General features: G+C 35.5%; 1 protein-coding gene across 1 annotated transcript in view; it reads left to right on the top strand.

The window, feature by feature from the left end:
- Nucleotides 1-21,085, top strand: part of DNER (delta/notch like EGF repeat containing) — a 100,948-nt gene that overhangs the window by 54,797 nt on the left and 25,066 nt on the right. The window contains exons 9-10 of the mRNA XM_026087025.1: nucleotides 5,609-5,722; nucleotides 14,968-15,192. Of these exons, the coding sequence (XP_025942810.1) occupies nucleotides 5,609-5,722; nucleotides 14,968-15,192 (339 nt within the window). The remainder of the gene's footprint in view (nucleotides 1-5,608; nucleotides 5,723-14,967; nucleotides 15,193-21,085) is intronic.

Here is a 21,085-nt window from a genome sequence, read left to right as displayed (position 1 = left end):
TTTCAATAAGTGTGGCTTCATTGTATCTAGGAAATGCTGTTCTTCAGATGCACTGGTCAAATGGAAAAAAATTATCTCTGAACTATGCAGCTGCTGGATTGCTCCTCAAAATTAACTTGAATTTTGCAAGTGTTTTAAAAGTGCTGAGACTAAACCAAGTAATTTGTGGATTTGATTAATGATCAAGAATATATATTCTTTGAACTTACTTTATGAAGATTTGTTTTTAAAATTTGATCAAATGAATAGAGACATCTTAATTGGAATTAAAATTAAACTAAATATGATGGTCATAGTTGAATGCTGGAGGGTAAATTAATATTACATGCTGATGGAGAAGCCTTCTTACAAAATGTTTATTATAGAAAAGGCAGTGCTATTTGAATCTTACATTTCAAAGACACTCAGTTGTAATAGAAGAGTCACTTCAACATATGTTTTCTAAAATTATTTAAAAATAAAAGCAAGCTAAGAATAAGACTAGTGGCAGGTAATTTATTTTGCTTCCTACAAGCACTTTACCACCCATTTTCAGTTCTGTAGAAAACCTGAGTAATTTATTGATTGTTAAATTATGAGATTAATTGGTCAGTTGATATTGGAAGAAAAGGGAAGAGAACTTATCTGAAAAAAGGAAGACACTTACAGAGTCTTTTTCTGCAGAATATAAAAGTTATGTCATAAAAATCAGATTAGGAAATTAATAATTTAATCAGGTTGTGGTGGTTGTCTCCAAATGCTCACTGAAAGATACGGTTTAATATGGGGTGGGTATTTATTTATGTGGATGAAATGTATATAAGAGGTACTTGTAGCAACACTTCCTTTATTCTCTGTCCAAAGAGGGGTCATGGCGTGAGTGTGTTCCTATATTCCTTTAAAGATGGAAATATTCTTATCTGGTACATTAATGCACAGTCAGCACAGACTGGAGAAACCTTCTAGCTACTATTGATTATGCTGGTATGAAGTACCAGCCTGAAACGTGACTGAACCAGAAGCTGGGTGATGCCTCAATGTGGCTGCCATGTACTGTCCTCTAATCATTTGTGAACTCCGTAGTTCACAACTTCAGCCATGGCAAACTATTTAGCTCCCTTCATTCCCTCCAAAAAACAATGAGTTTACTACGAATATACTTGTTATGCCTCTACGACTTCCACTCTTTTTCTCTTTACTTACAGTAACTACCTTGAATGTGCAGCAAAGAAGTGATTTATATTTGGATTTTTATATAATGACCTGAATTTATAATAAATCTGCTGTGGAAATTAGATCATAAGCTCACTGTGTGCATGTATATATTCTGTTCTATTTCATAAATATGCAAATGGATCAACTGTTACTTTAATAGTATATGTAAATACAATTGAGTGATGTTTTAAATTCTATTAACTGCAAAGTACATTTAAGGAGAGAAAGATTAGAGTTGGAGCAACCCCTGAAAGTTGAAAACTTGAACAATCTGTACTGCTAATGTCATGCTGAATATAGCTGGTTCAGAATTCTTTTGGATTTTGAAATGTAGTTTCTAACTAGAAAATAAAAGTTGTTTTTCTTTTTATGATTATGTTTTACACCTTTTTCCAGATAGATTTCTTGAAAATTCTTCTACATCAAGTATTATTTGACTAAATTTCTATTTTCAAAATCCCTACATCAGAAGAAATATAAAAATGATTCTAAACTTATTTAAGTTGAAAATAAAGTGCCAGTCTGTGATCTGGGCTAAATAACTGCAACTTCTAATTCTTCAATGATGTGAGAAAAACTCATTGTAGTTGTATTCAACAAACATACATTTTTTTTTAAAGTGTTTTCACAAATCTTCACTGTTGTTGGGCCCAACTGCTGACTTTTCATGAAATGAAAATTCTTATTGGATTATAGTTTTCCTGTCTTAATTTAAAATATCTCTGACTTAGGTAGTTGACTGACAAGACTTGCAAAACAATACCGGTATATGCTCTCTATTAAAATCCTGGGGTTTAGTTTTTTAAAGAAAGCTTTAGGGAGAACACTTATGATAGTTCTGATATACTTACCAGAAAGCTTAACAATGTTTCTGCTAGGAAAACTTAAGGTTGTGATGTTGTCCAGCTAACTTTTGCAGGGTAACATAAATATGCTTCCTGCTTACATGTGAGACTCCAAAGGTTGTTATTACTTCCATTATTACGCTCAGGTCAGGTCTGTGATGCCTCCTGTGAGGCTGCAAGTTATAGTGCATTGATAAAGCAAATGTTATATAATTGGTATAATGATTTAAATGCCTAAGTATTTTTGTTTATTATGATCCCAGTGTATATTATAGGTAAGTGTATTACTTGCTTAAAGTGCACAAGGACTGGAATATGGTATGAGAAGCCTGTCTGAGTGCAGGTAATAATACATGATAGAGACTGTGGTCTAATTTCCACATTGAAGAAAAGAGGAACAGGTCCAGATACGCATGGTTTTGTCTTGGCCAGTGAAAACCACACAGTGCAAAACTTTATCAGGTTATAAGAGAGCTGTTCTTGTCTGTGGTCTGCAGATACTCTTCAGTCAAAAGCAATTTGGGGCAAAATTCGTAATGGCTTTGGTGCCATAAGCTATAGATATGCACTTAGTATTTTCAAAAGTCCTTAAGTGGCTTAAGTGCCCCACTTTAGCCAGAAAAAAATGGAAACTGTGTGCTCTGAAAACACTGTTGACAGATATCTGCATCATCAAGTGCTTACTTATTTTTAAAAATTTGGACTGTCCATTTTTTAAAAGCTCCCTTTGAGTTAAAAAAAAAAAAAAAAAAAAAAAAAAGCAGTCACTGTTAGGGACAGGCATTTCAATTGCTTACTTGATGAAGTGTTGACTCATGTAGAAAAAACATTAGATTGATACCGTGAGGTGCCTAGTGGAAAGGAAACGGTGAAGAAGTACATGCCAATTTCTTGAACAAAATATATTTCTGATATATATTTTTGGAAATGTATTTCCATTTAAAAATGATTTTCCTCAAGTATTACAATTTTTGCCTTGTTAATTTCGTAATTATTTCTTCAGCTTGTGTCTAGAAAATTTGTCAGATCCTACAAGAAAAACAAATTGTGTTATGTCAAAATTCCAAACATTTCTTTCTACAAAACCTGTCCTACCTCTCATGGTATAACACAAAGCTTACAGTAGATTAAATGAAAGTATTTGGTTTCCATATGTGAAGGCTTTGCCTATGAATGACTGTGATGGAGTTCCCCTGTAATCCTCAGTAAGCTAAGTATAGTTAACTTCATTTATTACATGCTTGAACTTGCAAGGTGCTCCAAAGCCTCAACACATTATGTTTAGGTTTAGCTTTTAAGTATTTTAAAATAAATTATCTTTTTTTTTTTTAATTGCAAATGTCTATAGTTACTGGCTTAGTCATTGTTAGCGTCAGCAGCCTGGTGTTTTCTACCCATAGTTTTGTTTTGTTTTCTTTTTTCAAACTTGTGCCAGTACATCAAAAAATAGGGAAACTAGCTTTTTCATATAATAATAGGTTTCTAAAAGATCTTCTTCACTGAGTACAAAAAACTATTAAAGAAAATGGAAAATAAAAGTGTAATTATTGTAGATGCCTCTATTTGCATATTTCAGAACCATTAGTATATGGAAAGTATGTTATTCTAATCCTGCTATGAGGAAATGTTACGAAGATTTGTAACAGCACAAAATCAATAGGTGTAATGATTCTTAAAATGCATCTGACCAACAAACATTTTTTTCTGGGGTGATTGCTTAGAAACACATAATTTAGAGCACACATATTTGCTATTAAATTCCCATATAATAATTTCTTTCAGTTGGAGAAAACATGCTGTCTAGATAATAATAAGATGGAACATATTGGTTTTCACAAAGCTGACATAAAATATCATCTCTGACGAGTTTTGCCTCCAGCTATTATGAGAATGGCAGGAAGTTAGATGATACTTTTAGCAAGCTTCAGAGCACCACAATCATTTTTCTCTTTCTGTGCCAACATTCCTTTGGATACACATTGCATTCCAGTGTAATTTTTAGCTTTCACAAGCTTGGTAACAGTTTGAAGATGGAAAAATGTTTAAATGAGTTAAACATCTTCAATATTGTATTATGGTTCATAAAAATAATCAGCTGAATGTGAGTACTTGAAAAAATATGAAGCCTATAGATGAAAAAGGTTAGTTGACAGTTTTCTGTAGTTCTTCATTGCAGTGTTTATAAATTTTATGGTAATTTGAGACCCATTAAAATTACAGAAAATCACTGCCTCACAAGAGTAGAGATCTGTTTTTCAGTTTTGTTCTTCCTCTTGAGTTTAGGTGACTTATAGGTGTTAATCCAGATACAACAGAGTTTCTTTTTCCAGGATTCGCATTGCAGAAAATAGGATCATAATTGAGCTCTCCACAGCATGTAAAAACACTAAGGTACACGGAGAGGAAAGTCTTACAGATCCTTTTCTAGAGTAGCACTGTAGTAACTCCAAATATACGACTCTATGTTCAGATCTACTTCATGGTGGCATCAATAGATTTGAGCAGGTGTAAGTATTAGCCTGCTAAACAGGCTTATAAATGTTAATTTTGACTGCGCTAACAAGAATTATTTAATCAAAATAAGAATCTTTTTCCTTTTTTTCCCTGCATGAGCAAAATCCTAGTCCAGGCTTGCCCTCTATCCCTCCTTGGAGTCATTGTGTTAGTTAACCTATTTATAGCACTATATTAACAGTATTAACTGGTCATAGTTTATGGTGTTAAACATGGTTATTACTGATGATGTTTACAAGTTTATTTGGGGTACCTTTTTAAAAATAAGGGGCCTGTGTGTGTAATGTAGTATCAGTCATACATCCAAGACAGTTTCTGGGAAGTGAAATAAAAATCAGAATGGGGAAGGTGTGGTGTTAGAATTTAAGTTTGGAGTATTTAATCATTTAAGTTGTGTTTTGTAAGTATGTTCATTATTTTGGATGTGTTATGTAGACTTCAGACATATGGAACAAAGCAAACTTATGGTCAAATAGTACAGTACACACAGTCTGTAGCTTGTGATCTTTGAGAAGCTTATTTGGCAGAGTTTGCAACTGTGCTGAGCAGTTCTTCACAGCTCCCACTTAAAATAAACACCCTCTCTGAAGCCCAGAAGTAGGAACCTAGTGATAGTCATTCAGCATATGCACAAATAATTCAGAAAGACAAGTCTTGTTTAAAGTCTTCCTTTTAAAGGATTTTGACTTGAGTTTCAGGATACATTTGAACGCTATTCAAAAGGGGCTGCTTTATTGGTTATATGGCTGCTTGTGAGAACCCATTCCCAACCTCTGTTGTACTGGTGCTGTCAGAATATTGCTGCTGGCGAAATACAATTTGTTGTGATCGCTAGGTTTTCACTATTTTTTTAGGTTTCTCTAGTGAAGTATAAGTTCTTATTAAGGATTTCATTTTATAAAGAAAATTAAGGGAATGTCCTGGGTTCTGTTTCTTACCTTTTGGTTAATTTTATTCAAGAAAAGTAATAGTACTACTTGAATGACATAATAGTACATTTAGTGATAAAATGTTCTTTTCCCTGTATTTTCTGAATGCTGTGTGCTGTTTTGTAGGTTACACTGGGGAGCTATGCCAGTCGGAGATTAACCATTGCATCCAGCAGCCCTGCCTCAATGGAGGTACCTGCTCATCCAATATCAATGGATTCAGTTGTCAGTGTCCAGAAGGTAAAGAGCAATGACTTATCTGATATCTCATATGACTTGGTGTTTTGTGAGGTGTACTTAGTCTAATTTTTCAGTTATATGGAAATATATTTGGAATTATGCCTTAAACCATCATCATAAGTAGATAAAATTCCAGATGAGAAATCTTTGTGTCATCAGCAATAATACATAAAGTGTGGTTAGAGCTTAGTGTTTCAGTATATATGTTGAACAGAAATAGTCTCTCCCTTCCCTGGCATCTCTACAGTAGAAATCAGGCTACAGCTTTGTGAGAGAGAGGAGAGAGTCTGAGGACCCTTAGAGTGTGTCCTGCCTTTTGTGTTGTCCAGAAAGTGGGTGACAAAAGCTGCCTACCTTGTAGTATTTGTGTAGTGCTGCATCTGGGTCAGTGGGTTAAAGGGTGTATAATAATTCAAAGCTAAAGGAATGTTTTCAATCCCCCAAAGTTTTAATTCATTCTCCTTTCTGTTTGGACTGCTTTCTTTCTCTACATGCAAGCCTTTCAGCGAGTCTCATTGGTAAACACTGTGAATGTTACTATGAGAAATGAGGACACTGTGGTGCTGAAAGTCTATGTTTTTTGTAACATCTTGCTGACTGGAATGGCAGATGCCTAAATTGCTCATAAAAAAACTATCAGGAGTGAAAGCTCTCATTATAAGGTCTTCTATTAGTTATTTATATTTAAGATTAGAACCTTGAACTAATTATATTTCTGTCCTCAGTTTATCCATGCATGTTGTTTATATTCTTTCAGCAACTTGTTCTTGCTCTAAGGGTACAAGTCTTTGATAACTATTCCGGTAATATACCCTTGCTTAACAAGGAAAAGTTATTTGTAATTTCTTCAAACTGATTCCTTGTTTTTTTAGTGTTTTGCTTTAATAAGTGATCCACTTAACAACTATGTTGAAACGCAGACACTGACATTTTGACAGCAATGTAGATCTGGCATTTAGAAGAATCCTGAAAATTGTTTGCCTTATAACTGTTAGTGAAATTCACAGAGAAACACATTAGATGTTGGATTTGGTCAGTAATTTACTTGCATTTTTCTCAGGAAATGTGTTCAAGTATCTTAATTTAAGGATGCTTTGCTGCAAAATATCTTTTCAATATAAATGCTTGGAAAAATAGCTACTGGGATTTTTTGATTGTTTTAATAATGACATATTTGTTTCTCTGCATGGCCTAATTACTTGCTCCTGCTGACCTATTAATCAATATGCTGACCATATCTCTCAGCTCCTCTCTTACGACCAGTGGAGATGCTGCCTGGCCCTGGGATATGGGGATGGGTTGGGGTCCCAGGGTGGCCACGTCGGTGATCTCTGCTGTTGGGCACGCGGCAGCACTGCGGCTGGGGGACGGCGCCCAGCAGGACCCCGCTAACAGGCTACGCTGCAGGGCCGGGCCGTGATTAGCTGGGGAGTCTGCCTGGGGCAGGGCCGGGGGCAGCCGGAGGCGGGCTGCTGCCCTGCAAGCGCGCAAGCTCTGGTGTGTGCTGCGGGCCTGAGGTCTGAGCGCTTTGGACCAGATCCAGCACAGGAGAGGTAGACCTTCCCTCTGCTCTGCCTGGAGCTGCTCTCCTTAGAGAGAGTGGTGCAGAGGTTATTTGATGTGCCACTACTTGATGTGCAGCATTTGTATTTATAAAAATTAGCAGCTTCTCTACTGCAGCAGAACCAAATCTCTTGCCCTTCTTCTGTTTCAGCTTTACTTGTCTTTGGCTGTCTGTGTTACACCATTTGGTCCTACAGTCTTCCTGGCTCCTTTGCTTCTCAAATATTTATCTTTTGCCTTCTTTCTTTACCAGAATTAGGTTTGCTTAGTTTCCAGTTTGGCTCTGTTGTATGTTCTGATTCAAGTATACATGTTTTGGTACCTTCATTCCAGCACTTTGCTCTTTTTCCCTCTGGGCACATTCATACAGTTTTCTTGATATTTTAAGATTTTATTTTGACAGTACTTCTGTTCTTACTGTGTCTTACAAACCTGTGCTTATGTTGTTCTTGGGGTCTTGAGGTTTTCTGTGGTTTCTGAGTTTTCTTTTAAGATACAATATGCCTTTTAACTCTTCTAGAGGAAAGAAAAAAAATTACTTACCAGCTTCAAAAAGTATCTCTCTGCTCATAGACTTCATTAATTGGTAAACATGCTTTTTGCATCACCTGTCTGAAACTTTCTGTGTAAAGTATCATTCATGTTTCTAAGAGCAGCCATATTGTAGAGCAAAGATGGAACTGCAGTTATTTCTGCTAGAAAGGATAGCCCCATACACTTCATGTCTGATTCTCAATCCCTTGCAAATGAGCATTATCTGGGGAAACCATTCTCAGGTTTGCAGGAACAAATTCCATCTTGCATGTATGATTGCTCTTCTTGAGTAAGCCTATGATAACTCAACAGCAGCCCTGAAGGATCTCCCAGACTCCTTAATAATTACTGGTGCTTCAGACAGTGAGTGCTCCCCCTGAGATTTTGTAGCTGAGCTTCCCACTCATGTCCTCACCATAAAGAAGGGAGACCATCGGAGCAGAAGTGTCATTTGCCTTGTCTGCAAAGGCCAGAGCTATTGCTCTGGAGCAGCTTATGGGCTTAGTAGAAATAAGGTGTTGCTTTCCCATGTTGTTCTGATGCCAACAGGCTCAGGAATTCAGCTCTTTTGTGGAGGGAGAGAAAGGGTTGATTTTCTAGATGCTATAAAATAAAATACATTATCTAAATTTACTAATGACTGCATTTGCCCTGATTCTTCTATCTTCTTTTGAGGCATTATCCTCTCACAGAGAGGCATATTTTGAGAGCCTTTGTTTGGGTTTTGAAGAGATTTGGTTATTTTTGTAAATAAAGAATAGTTAATTGAAAATTGCAGGTGCAGTAACTTGCAGATTTGCTATTTTTAGTGTCCTCAAATTTTCCATTTCTGAAAAAAACACTGTTGGTTTCCAATTTAAGTGAGGTCTCTTGCTCAGCTGCTATTCTCCTGCTGTGCTTAATAGTAATTGCTTGTCGAGAAGAGGCCTTTCTTTCTGAAGTGCTAATTCAGCACAGTGGGGGAAAGTCAGCCCAGGAGCTCAGATGTGTGTAAAAACTAAAAGACTGGAGAATTTGGAGATATAATGTGGATGGGCGGAAAAGGGTAAGAGAAGATAGAAAGTATAGCAAAGGAGAAAGAAAAAAATGGCAGAAGAAAGGAGTGAGTTGGAAATAATGAGGAATGATCTGAACATGATACATTTGTATCTCACAAATGAGATCTGTGGTTTATGAAAGAAGCATGTGAGAAGTTATGGAAGGTGAGCTTTTGAGACACTGAAAAAGAAGCCTAGATTGAATATGAACATTTCATGATTATTCTTTAGACAATTTTACTATCTTAAGAGTCCTTTAACAAAACTGAATTTAATATGTTTTTAGACTTGACAATTCCATTTTTTATGTATTCTAGCTTTTAATGTGTCAGGAATATGTTAGGAAATAAATTGTTATATGAAGATGTTGAGACAACTTATTTAAAGAGGAAATTTGATTTTACACTCAGATCTATAATGAAGAACTTATACAACACTGAATAAGTGTATTCAGAATTTTCAATCTTAATATTGATACAGCAGAAATCATTGGGAAGAGGCTGTTTAGGATGTCTTGTTTGCTGGGGTATGGATCTTTGATCATACTATTTAAAATTTCATGATAATAAACACACATTTAGTGAATATACCTTCAAATGTTCTTGCAAATAAATTTCTAGGTGTCCTAAAAATCCACACATATTAAAAGTATGTCAACTTGACCATGGCTATTTGAAGTTTATATTCAGAATAATTCTATAAATACCTATATCATTCTTTCAAATATCTGCTCTGATTTTCTTCTGCTTATTCTAATGTATTACATACTTTTGTATTGACAGTAATATTAATTCATTCTGTTAGTTGTTTGGGATGGTGCTCGTCATTTTAGAAATTTGGTTACTTCAATTTCTTTAAGTAACTGAGAAGTTGCACTAAAATGTTGTTAATTCTGAAACCAGCCTGAAGTGGAATTCAGTATGCAAATAATTAGAAACAAATACAAAAAAGGATCGGAAATAAAGGAATGTAATTATAATATATCCTGAGAAACAGAGCAGCTAATAGACCTTTCTTACACAATTACTAAATTCATTGAAAGCATAGTTAAAAATAAAAGTATACAGAAAAGATCCGATCATAGTTTGTAATGAGGAAAGGCAAGTCGCACTGATCTGTTCTTTGCACAGGCGAATTTTGTCAAGTTGATAAAGTGGAACAACTCATATGTATATATGTACATATTTTGGGTACTTGAGACATTTGAAGAGCATTTGACAAGTTTGTTCATAAGATACTATTAAAAAAATTAGTAGTGGAATGTTGTTTTGAGCAAAGCCACATTATAGCAAACGAAGAGCAGATCAGTTAGTAGTAACAAAGAAATAACCCTCTGCTGCAAGATGTTTCTGAAGTTTTGTTGCATACAGTTTTAATATTCTGATGATGTAGTTCAGAGGAACTACATCCAGCGTTACAGGAAAATATTAACCTTTGATAAAAGCAGCAACCATTCACCTGGCCAAGCACATGAAACTTCTTGGGCTTTTGTTACTTTTTGTACCTGAAAGTCACCTGCCCTGATAGAAGTGGTAGAAATCTGTTCGTTCAGATTAATACATTTTTGAAAAATACTCATCAGCTTTAATGGAATTATAGCCACCCTGTAGAAAGAAACAGAGAGAAAGCAATATTATAATTAGAGAGCTTAACTTCTAGATGACTTGGAATTTGCTTTTCAGAACTGATTTTCTTTTCCTATTGCCAGTTTCATTTCACTAGCTGCAGGTGGCTTTAGCTAGGCACCACACTGAGCAAAAGGGCCCTGAAATAGCCGCTCATAGGTGGAAACCAGCAAATTTATGAATGTTCTTATTGTGGTTTCTGTGGTTTAAAAAATACACAGCTTGATAGCTAAAGAAGATGCTACCTTGTGATTCATATGTGTTGATTTTCAATAGCAGCTAGAAAACACACATTTGCTCCATGAATTTTAATTGACTGGGAGAGCAGAAGTTGTTGCCTAGATGAGGAATAGTTTAAGTTTCATGGTTTTTACTTTTTCTGGTCTTCACTGTTCGTGTTTTCTATATTATATCTTGAAAATGTGATTTTAACTTATTTAGGCTTGCATATAATAAAGCTATGTATTATCTTGATTCTGTGAAAGTAGGACACACAGCTGTTGCATACATAAGATTTCCCAAGGTTACTGGTGATTATAGAATGCAGAATTCTTCATATTACCATAACAGAATTTAATTTACCTGAAGAACACTTTGTTTTTAATTAAAATTTTTTTATGGCTGTTTAGTTACTGGTACTTTCTGCTAATCTAATGTTTTTACCTGGCATCTTCCCAAATTGCTCCTGTTTTTTAAAGTCTTCTTAATGCTTTAACCAGTTTAGCCTCTGTTCTCCTTCATCTGTTAAGATGTAGCTAGGGTGAATTTCAGTCAAAGTCTTAAAACTGCATTCTAATTCTAATTATTTGTTCCTTATGCTGAGTTTCTTTTTTCCCTTACAAAATTCTGGTGAAATTACACCAGATATCTTGTCTCATGAAACAGTTTTCTCAAGGGAAAAATTATCTGTATTTCTTTAATGCTTATCCCTGTTTTTGAAATCTAAAGATCTTGTAATCACTAGTCCTAGCTTTCACAAACTTAACTTTTCACATTTGTGTATTTCTTGGAATGAGGTATAACATGATAGCAAGGCAAGTGGGTTGTTCCGCAGACTACATAAAAAGCAGTTGTATGGTACCCTCAGAAAATCTTTAACTTCCTTGATTTTTGCATGGCTCTGGGGCTTTCAGTAGGCAAGTAATCAAGTCCCACCATGATCAGAAATACGTCTTTTATCCAGAGCTTTTCTATCCCTGAAAATATTTCCTGATCTACTTTCTGCCATTTTCTTGGAGGTTTGTAGCAATGTATGAAGAATATCACCCTAACCTACTACTTTTAGTTTTCTTGACTCCTAGCCTGGTCTATTCTATGTAAGCAAAAATACTGTATTGTGTCTTTGAGCAGTATAATTCTTTCCTAATATTGCCTTTCCCCTTTGCCTTCTGTGTTATTCCTTTGGTAAATTTTGCATTCAGATATGTTAAATCTGTAGTAGTATTTACATTTTAGTCATGTCTCTGTTATACCAGTAATGACCTGGATGCAGGGCTTCTTTTGTGCTGGATAGCTGAAGAAAAATTCAGGGTATGTTTATCTGCAGATGAATGGAAACCTGAATTTCTTTCTTCTACAGCATTTTATTCTGCTTTCTGTCAATATATCTCTGATTTTACTTTTTAAATCTATGATTTGTGTTCTGTGTTTTCAACAATTTTATTGATATTGATTTAAATGCAGAGTAAGAAACACCAAAATGATAGGTCTTCAATTCAGCTGTGTACCCACTGTTTTGATTCTAGTATTTTCAGATATTTAACTCATACATAAGATTTGAACTTCCAGAATGAACTAAACACATTTCACAGTGCAGTCAAAGATAGTACAAGGGCAACATGTTTTAGTGTATTTTAAACCTGCATATGTTCTTGAAGTGCTTTGCCACTTGAAACATTAGCCATCTGCCGGCAAGCGTCCCTTTGTAGGGAAGATTATTGCAAAGGTTGTAGTGAAGCAGCATAGATATCATCAGGTGACCTCAGATCTCCTTAATCCTTTTCAATCTGGTTTCAGAGTTAGTGAAGAGGTTTCACTGGACTCATTGGCTGATCCCCTCATGGTTATAGTTAAAAGTCTTTGCGGATTCTTTTAAATCTGTCTGGGATTTTATAATACAGTGTGGGCTTGTTCAGTTTGTCAGCAAGCTGTTGCTGGAATTAGGTATTTGGTTTTAGTGGTTCCATTCTTTTCAATTTCTGATGGTTTTTCAATTATCATTTACAGGAAGGGCTTCTAATACAGGAATCTACAATAGCTATTTTTAAGCTCTCCCTCTTCACCATCGAGGGCAGCTGCTCCTGAAGAGGCCAATGGAGCCCACTGAGCCAGGGGATGGAGAGGGCAGGAGGCTCTTGCCTATGTTCTCGGCCAGTGCTCTGCCAGCTCTGCTTTGCTTTCCTGGACTGTTGCTAAGATTAGGAATTACTTATGAGTAACAAAAGTTTAGTCTGTAGATTTGGGGATTTTCTATTTGATTTTTAATTTGTTAGTTTGGAGTCAGGATTATGAGCATATGAGGGAAATGTGACTTTTTCAGTCATTTGCCCAAAACCCAATATGTTGGGGATGATCCTAAAATCCTGATGCGCGCAGTGTCCATGAATGTCCTAGTTTACTCTGGAACCCACAGGGCAGTTGTAGCCTTTCCATTTTTTCCTTAATTACAGTAATCTTTGTTAATTCTCTGACTATATTACTGTAGTATGCTCTGCGTGGGTTACTCAGCATCGTTTAGTATCCATTTCCCCTCTTCACCGAGCTTTTGCAGATCTTAAAACAAATCAAACTAGATTAGATAGACTGACTGTCATTCAGAGGTGAAATGGACACTTGAATTCAACTTGGCAAAAAAAAAAAAAAAAAAAAAAAAAAAAAAAAAGTGTGTTTCTTTCAGGGTATGTAAAATGAATTACTGGTGTCTATTTTATTTGATGCTGGAGTCATCCTTGGTCTCTTTATCTCAGTAGAGGGCCCTCACTTGCTCCTCAAGTCTTGGAGCTCAGTCATGTTGTTGACAGACTATGCTCAGTTCACTAGATCTTTCTGGCCTGGGTTGTTAGCAAATCCGATCAATCAATAAAAAATGTAGAATTTGAACTTTTTAGTAAATACTTGTTTTGTATTGTTAGATTTTAAAATATAAATTAATCTATTTCTTTTTATGCACTTGTTTTCAGAAATGTCAACTTTCTGTCTTGCTATTCTTCATTACCGATCTAGAATACTGTAAAACTACGGTACAATTTAATTCACCTGAATATGTGAATCATGACTAATTAGAAAAGAAAGAAACTCAAAATGTCCTTAAAGTGACACATCTGTCAAAATTAATTTAAAATTATTTCTTGATAAAGTATACCTTGGTTGCAGATGAAATGTTGTTGTTTAGAATAAAAAATATTTTCTCAGGCAGTAATAGATAACAAGTGATTAGTGAAAAAGACTGAAAAGTATGTATTAAGTGTGATATTTGGTCTTACTTTTGGTATTCCTCATAACCTTTATAACATATAAGGAATCGGTTCTAATTCATCAACTGCTTTTAATCCAATGGTTAGACTTTATAAACATAAAAACTGTAGAAATATAGCCAAAAATCTCCTTCATTCCACCACAGATAAGACTTAATCCAAAGTGTTATCTGTCATTATTTGTTTTCATACTCTGAGTCATTTGCAGGCTGTTATACAGAGCAAAGCTACCTCCTACATCTCGATGCTTTCTCTCACCATCAGGCACATTTGGGGGGGGTATTTGTTTTTCTCTCATTCTGGTTAAATATTTTTTATGACTCCTGGAATAGTTTGTCATGCATTTGGTTATTTTCTTCTCCAGTGTCTGAAGGGTGTCTGAAATGCAGCTGCAGTCTCCTCAGCAGCAGTGGCAATGTGGCCTGTTCTCTGTGTTTTAGATTGGCATGACGGTCTTGGTTTATCCTTTCCATTCTAGTAGATTTGTTAGCTGTCTTGGCAGCTCTTGAGTGGAGGCTGCCCTGATTTACTTCTAATCTGTCATTCCTAGTGATCAGCACATTGAACTTTTAAGCACTGTTTTACCATATAGGGCCTTCCAGGGAATATTGGCCAGGCATGTTTGTTCTATTGAGCCTGAAAAGTGATGATCTGTAGGAATGGACCAAACATTCATCAAAAGATTATACTTAAATGGAAAGAACAATTTGCTGTTTTATTTGGAAGGGTGCTAGAATTCAAATTCAAATTCTTTCTCTTTTGTTTTAGGGTACAATAACCATACTTCATACGTCACTATATGATGTATGGGATACAGGCTATAGTTAGCGTACTGTAACTTGTTCAAATATTCATTCTTTTCTACATTTCATTAAAAAAGCTTCCTCGCAAGCATACCTTTTTCTGCATGTCTAATTTTAGATATGCCAATGGCTTTAATTTAACTTGTTTTAATTATTAAACTTATGTACGTGCCAGAATATTTACTTATCAAAATCATTTAATTCTTTTAGGGTTTTTAGGAACCTCTTGTGAAGACAAAATAGACCCTTGTGCTTCATCTCCCTGCCAGAACAATGGAACCTGTTACGCAGATAGACTTGCCTTCTCCTGCAGTTGTAGTTCTGGATTTACGGGACCTGTGTGTGATGAGCTGATTGACTTCTGCGCTCTGAATCCTTGTGCACACGGCATTTGTCGCAGTGTTGGAACCAGTTACAAATGCCTCTGTATCCCTGGTTTGTACCAACAGTTACCTGTTTCGTAAATTTTCTAATATTTTGTATGTAGCTTGCAATATATAGTTTAAAAATACTTCCTTTTTTCTTTTCAGTATATAAAACACATTGATCAGATGTTCTATCTGTTTAAAATAATAATAGGAATCCACACATTCCATTTGGAAAATCAGAAATTGCAGGGTAAGCACTGAAAATACCCACTGAGTTCCATACGGCTTGGTTTATATTTACAACTGTATTATAAAATCATAGTCTGCAGGATAAATCTGTTTAAGGTGAGATATCAATGTCCTTGAAAAATGAAAAATAGGAAACTGATAATTGGGCAAGGAGTAGAAAATACAAAGTAACTGAATGTAGGTACTGAAGGAAAAAAAAAGAATTACCCCAAAAGGTTTTAGTTCTGCCATCTGTGTTTATATAAATTATCTCTTTGGTAGTTCCAGTGGTTCTGCTCAGGTGAGTGTAGCTAGTGGACTCAGATGGTAACTTTGATAATATAGCTTAGTAATGCATGGTGTCTGGGTTGCATTGAAAAAACTTTTTTTTTTTTTCCTTAATCTAGATTTTCTTCTTTTTCATTGTATGTGAATGTGACCACATATTTTGGGGTGCTAGTGGCTCCCTTTATACATTCCAGCAGTGAAAATTAATAGGTAAATGTAGCAGTTAAAATGAATGGACTGTGTGTTGCCATTGTAAACAAATGGAGTAGAAGAGTATGCTTTATTGCACATTAAAAGAGTATGCTTTATTGCACATTCACGACCAACTTAAGCATTTACAGAGTGAAAACCAATCATCTTTGTTTACATTTGAAAAAATATAGCACTATTCTTTTAAAAAATGGCCTTTTACTATGAAGTTGTAAACTTGAAAACTGCAAAAATTAAGGGGGAAAAATGTCCTTACAGTACAAAGATAAACTAAGGAGTGAAAAAAGACAGTTAATAGCTCTTCCTATATGTAACACTGTTATGTGCATGTTGTTCTCAGAAGTTCCACTCAGTGTTGTGCCAGCTCTCTGCTTCTTTGCCTTGACTTCTAGGAAACTAGTCACAACTCTCCATCTCTTTTCTCTTCCTTCTCAGTTAGTAGGATGTGAAGGAAGCACACCAATTGCAAACATATTGCCTAAACCAGGCAAGTACTCCCGTAGATTTCCAGTCTGAATGTTACTACATTCAACATCCAGATGTTTTCTTTTGGCTTGTGCATAGAAACAAGAAAGCTTTTTTCTCTTCTGGAAAGAAGTGTCTTTTGTTGTCCAGAAAGAAGCCCACAATCTGTTCCTAGAATACTTTTCTTTTTAGATTAGGGATAGTGATGCTTAGGACAAAAAGCAAGTAAAAATAACTGTTTGGTTTAATTTGACTTTAATGCATTATTGGCATTTTGAGGAAGAAAGGTCAAATGCCACTGCTTGCTGCTTCCATTTCTTATGTCTTTAGAGCAAGGTGAAATGTAGAAAGCTATCCTATTTTCCTTGGTAGGAGTGAGCTTTCGTCTGAGATTCTGTAGCCCATAAAACTGGTATCTCATGTGCAAAGGGATTCCTGCAGACCCAAGAAAGGAGTATCAACTTATGTCTTTGTCTTGGATGGTATGTAGAGTGCACACTTCGAAGTGTTACTTTGAGTAACTGATGCATGTGGTTTTTGAGGAAATTCCAGATGTTGAGAGTAAAGTTTGAAACTGCCTAAGGATGAAAGCATTCATCATTTTGTAGGAACAACGGATCAGTTTTTGATCATCACTCGTTAAATCAATAAATGTGAAAAGAACAGGTTTCAGCAGTATGAATGCTTCAGCATAAGGAATCCTGCTGGGTAGCAAGATTCTAGCTGATGCATGCTGTCCGGAGAGGGAAGTCACAGCATACTTGTGTGGTTTCACAGCACTATTGCTGAAATGTTCTTCTTGCAGTGTGTTTTGATTTTGAAACGAAGATACTTTCATTGGAGACAAGACAACTGGCTGTGTATTATTTATCGCAGTTACAAAGTTTGTGCATATATACTAAAATTATCCCCATCGAGAGCGTGATGTAACAGTGAAGTATGTTTAGACCAAATTTTATAAAGCCTGTAAGCAAAGGTAATTTATGGAACTCAGTTCAATGAGCAGTAGTAACTTTTCCAGTATGTCTAGTTTTCTTTGCATTGATTCTGATAGATCTGAGTTTAGCTGGTATAGAAAACACTACCCTTTAGACATTTTGTACTGAATTGTTTCTCCGCTGGAATGGACTGATTTTGTTTCTAGATAAAGAGAATTTCTAATAAAATCTACTAATGTAGCACTTTTAAAAAGTGTCTGAAGTAATCCCTGCTACTTAGAGACAGGGAAAGGACTTGAACTATCAGAAGTTTTCTTTGGAGTGGTACTCACAAATAGACAGAACCTAATGGAAATTTGTATTTTGGAGTTGACATATTTGTAATTAAATCACATACTTTTTTATAAAAGGAAAAAAATATGAATGTGAAATGGCAGATTATACCATATTAGCATTATCTCAGAATTCACTTTCTGTCTAGCAGACATGAACTTACACAAATAGGATTATAAGAATCTCACATAAGAGCTTCTTTAACTATCCAGAAGGATTACCATATTAAAAAAAAAAGAAAAAAAAAAAAGCGCCTTGATTTTATGGACAGTTTTTCAAGGAGCATCCTGAATTCTTCTGCTGGCAGCTTTGCTGAAACTAGAGGGCAGGTATATTTTCATGGCAAGAGATGTCAAGTTATTTAGGTGACTCCAAATGTTTTTATCTCAGATGATTCTATGAATGCTATAGGCAGTTTTCATCTGGACTGAAGAATGGCTTATGTAAGACAGAAATACTATTTCCTTACATGTGGTTTGTTTTATACATTTCAGGAGGTGAAGATGATGAGTCTTCCATTACAAATTTTCAGTCTTCCTTTTTGAAGCATTTTATTGCTTTACTGTTGATCTGCATAGCAGAGGAACCCCTAGCGACTAGGATTGGGTATTGAGATGAAGAGCAACAGGCCTAATCATATTTAAATATAGCTAGCATATCCTGTTTTATCGACAGAACAAACTAGAATCCTTATCAGTTGGTAATTAGTTCCATGTCTGACAAAAATAACTTTTTGGCTGCAGGTAGTTGAACTTGCCAGGTGCTGTTTGTCTAAATTCATTTTTAGAGCTGAGAATTTGATAGTTTGGTATTTACCCCTTCATTTCTGATATTTTTTTCTGCTCCCAGCCCCCAGTAGGACTCTAGCAGAGGGAGTAAAAAGGAGAAATAGATTTGAGGTTCAAAAAAATCCAGGGAGACGGAAAGAAAACCTCAGCAGGTAGGAATATGAGAGTTGTGGTAGCATAAACCTATTCTTTGACCACCTAATTAGTATTTTGTTAACTTGTTCAGCTTCTGAACATCAAACTGCTGTTTTTCTAGCTATTCACAGTAGGAGCAGTTAGAGCATGGTTAAGAAACATCTGTACAGAGGCTGGAGGAACTGTTGAGATGAGGAGCTTCCTACCTGGACAACAGGGAAAGTGATCAAAGTATTTCAGCGTCTTTTGATCTTTAGGTGGTTTCTAATATATGACTGAAATTACATTTGATTAAAAAAAATAAACACTGATGAAGAACTGTGCTAAGAACACCAGTGCTGTGCATCCTCTGACAAGTTCTGAAAAGAACTGACAGGAAGCAAATGCTTTGAACTGTAGAAGCTGAAACACAAAAAGAGATACTAGAGTCTTGCATAATCTGTGAGAAGAGGTGACAAGTCAACAGAAATCTGGACTTCACAGTCAGTGTAAAAATTTGCTTCTGAATTTCTAGTGTGAAAAGGGATCCGATTTCTGAATCAGAGTACTGGGAGCTGTCCAGCATGAGGTTTCTTTCAGAAGTCATCCATTGTAGGAAAAAACAGATATTTCTGGTTTGAAGGAAATCTGGGAAGCCTTAATCTTCTCCAGAATGCACTTTGCTTGCAATTCAAACAACAAAAAGCTAGTTAAATATTCTTGGCAAAATAAATTCTTTTTTTCCCCCTGAAATTTATCACCTAAATCTAAGCAAAAGTTATTGGTTAGTTTTGTTCAAAATAATTTTTTTCACTCAGGGATTAAAAATAATCTCATACCTCTCTTATATTATGGAAACTTATTTTGATTCAAACAGTATTTGTGCAAGTAAAAGTTTGCCAGATTGAGAGTCAGAGAGGTTGCATTTAAGACCATATGTGACACTTTAGTTGAACTCTTTTGTATTGCTCCATGTGTGAAATGTTACGTGAAGCATTTAAGGAACTGATCTATATATTTCCAAACTTTTTGTAGACCACTGTAAACTTTATTTTTAAAAATGAACATTTGTTCTAGAAGGACTTCCCACTGCAAATAATGAAATATTACTTCCTTAAGGTAGCTGCCAAATTGTGAGAGTTTGTCATTAATTTATCTATGATAAATGGATAGTTTATTTCAAAAGAATTATAAACAACTGTAATTATGCTGTATCAAGGTAGGAATGATCAGTATTGTTTGTTTCCTCCTTTCTTGTGTCTTTTCATTATTATGTATTCTCCATTATGGTTTTTGCAGGATGGGTTTTCTGGGGGGTTTTGGGGAATCTTTTTGTGCCATAGGTTATCAGCAGGTTTTGAACCAATTATCTTCAGACTTTATCCACATGAGTTAAAAGCATAACAGATAAATGGTAGTTAACTTCTCTGTAGATCAGCATTTAGGAGACAGCATGGCACTCACTCTGCCATCAGTTTGCATAATTATTTATAAGGCACACATTAAGAGCTAAATTTGAGGATTCCTAGGTTATAATTCCTAAATAACTGAAGTAGGGGCTGTAGAGCATGGGCTACCATGCATTTTTGGTATCTTCATCAAAAGGCACTGTGATAAAGTAGATGAGTTATGCCTCTGATGTATTAAAAAGCTGAGGTCTGTTCACAGTTTTGCCTGCAGAGACTTTAGCAGCCACTATTACATTGCTTGCAAAATGGATGAATATGATTTGTGTGTGGTTTGGTAGCATTATCAAGGACTAATGATAAATATTCTGACTGCGTAGAGATATTACCATATATTGGTAGGAAAGAAATGATCTCTGCCTCTTGAGAGCCTGAGGCTTCCAGGCTCTCAGCCTCAGTGTGCCAACTCCTAGATTACCCAATTCTTTTATGGGGAGATCTTTCATTTTCAAGCCTATCACTGAATTCATATACAATATTTCTTAGATATATTAATAGTAATTTTATCAAATGACATTTTGGAACTCTCTTCTGTATTGGTTTTATAGTGTATCTGAAACATACTGTTTTAAAACCTTCAGAGCCCATCAATTTCACTAAATTTTTTGTGTTCAGTCCTCGGAAGCTGTGTTCTTTTTCTGAGGTATCTGAGAGAGGATAACATTTCTTATTATGGAGGCGAAGGACTGCAGAATTTTGCTTGTATCTGCAACCTGAATGCTGTCCGTCCTTTATGCACCATTTCTACCAGCAGGCATACAGTGTCAGCTGGATTTTTTTCTGTGTTACTTCTGCCTCAAAAATTAAACAAGAGAGGAATTTTAAACAGTTCCAATTAGCCCAAGGTCTGTGAAAGTCTCCTTGCCTGGTAGGCAGTTTGGTTTCCATGTTTTCTGACCAGTGTGCACATCTGAAGAATGATAAATGATAGTTATACTTGCATATCTGCAAAATTTGCAGAACACGTGCAACCAGTCACTTGCAACTGATTTTGTTGGGTTGGCTCTTGTTGTAAGCATGGTTTTGGATAACCAACATGATCTAATAGCTTGTATAGAAAAGTTAATTTGTATAAATTAACTTAAAAAGCAGTTTTTGAATGTTCCCTTTCCAAAATTGAAAAACAAAAT

This window comes from Apteryx rowi, unplaced genomic scaffold, assembly GCF_003343035.1.
Source record: "Apteryx rowi isolate R43461 unplaced genomic scaffold, aptRow1 scaffold_70, whole genome shotgun sequence".
Classification (NCBI taxonomy): domain Eukaryota; kingdom Metazoa; phylum Chordata; class Aves; order Apterygiformes; family Apterygidae; genus Apteryx; species Apteryx rowi.
The sequence above is the reverse complement of the archived record's forward strand: the minus strand, read 5'-3'. Positions and strand labels throughout refer to the sequence as shown.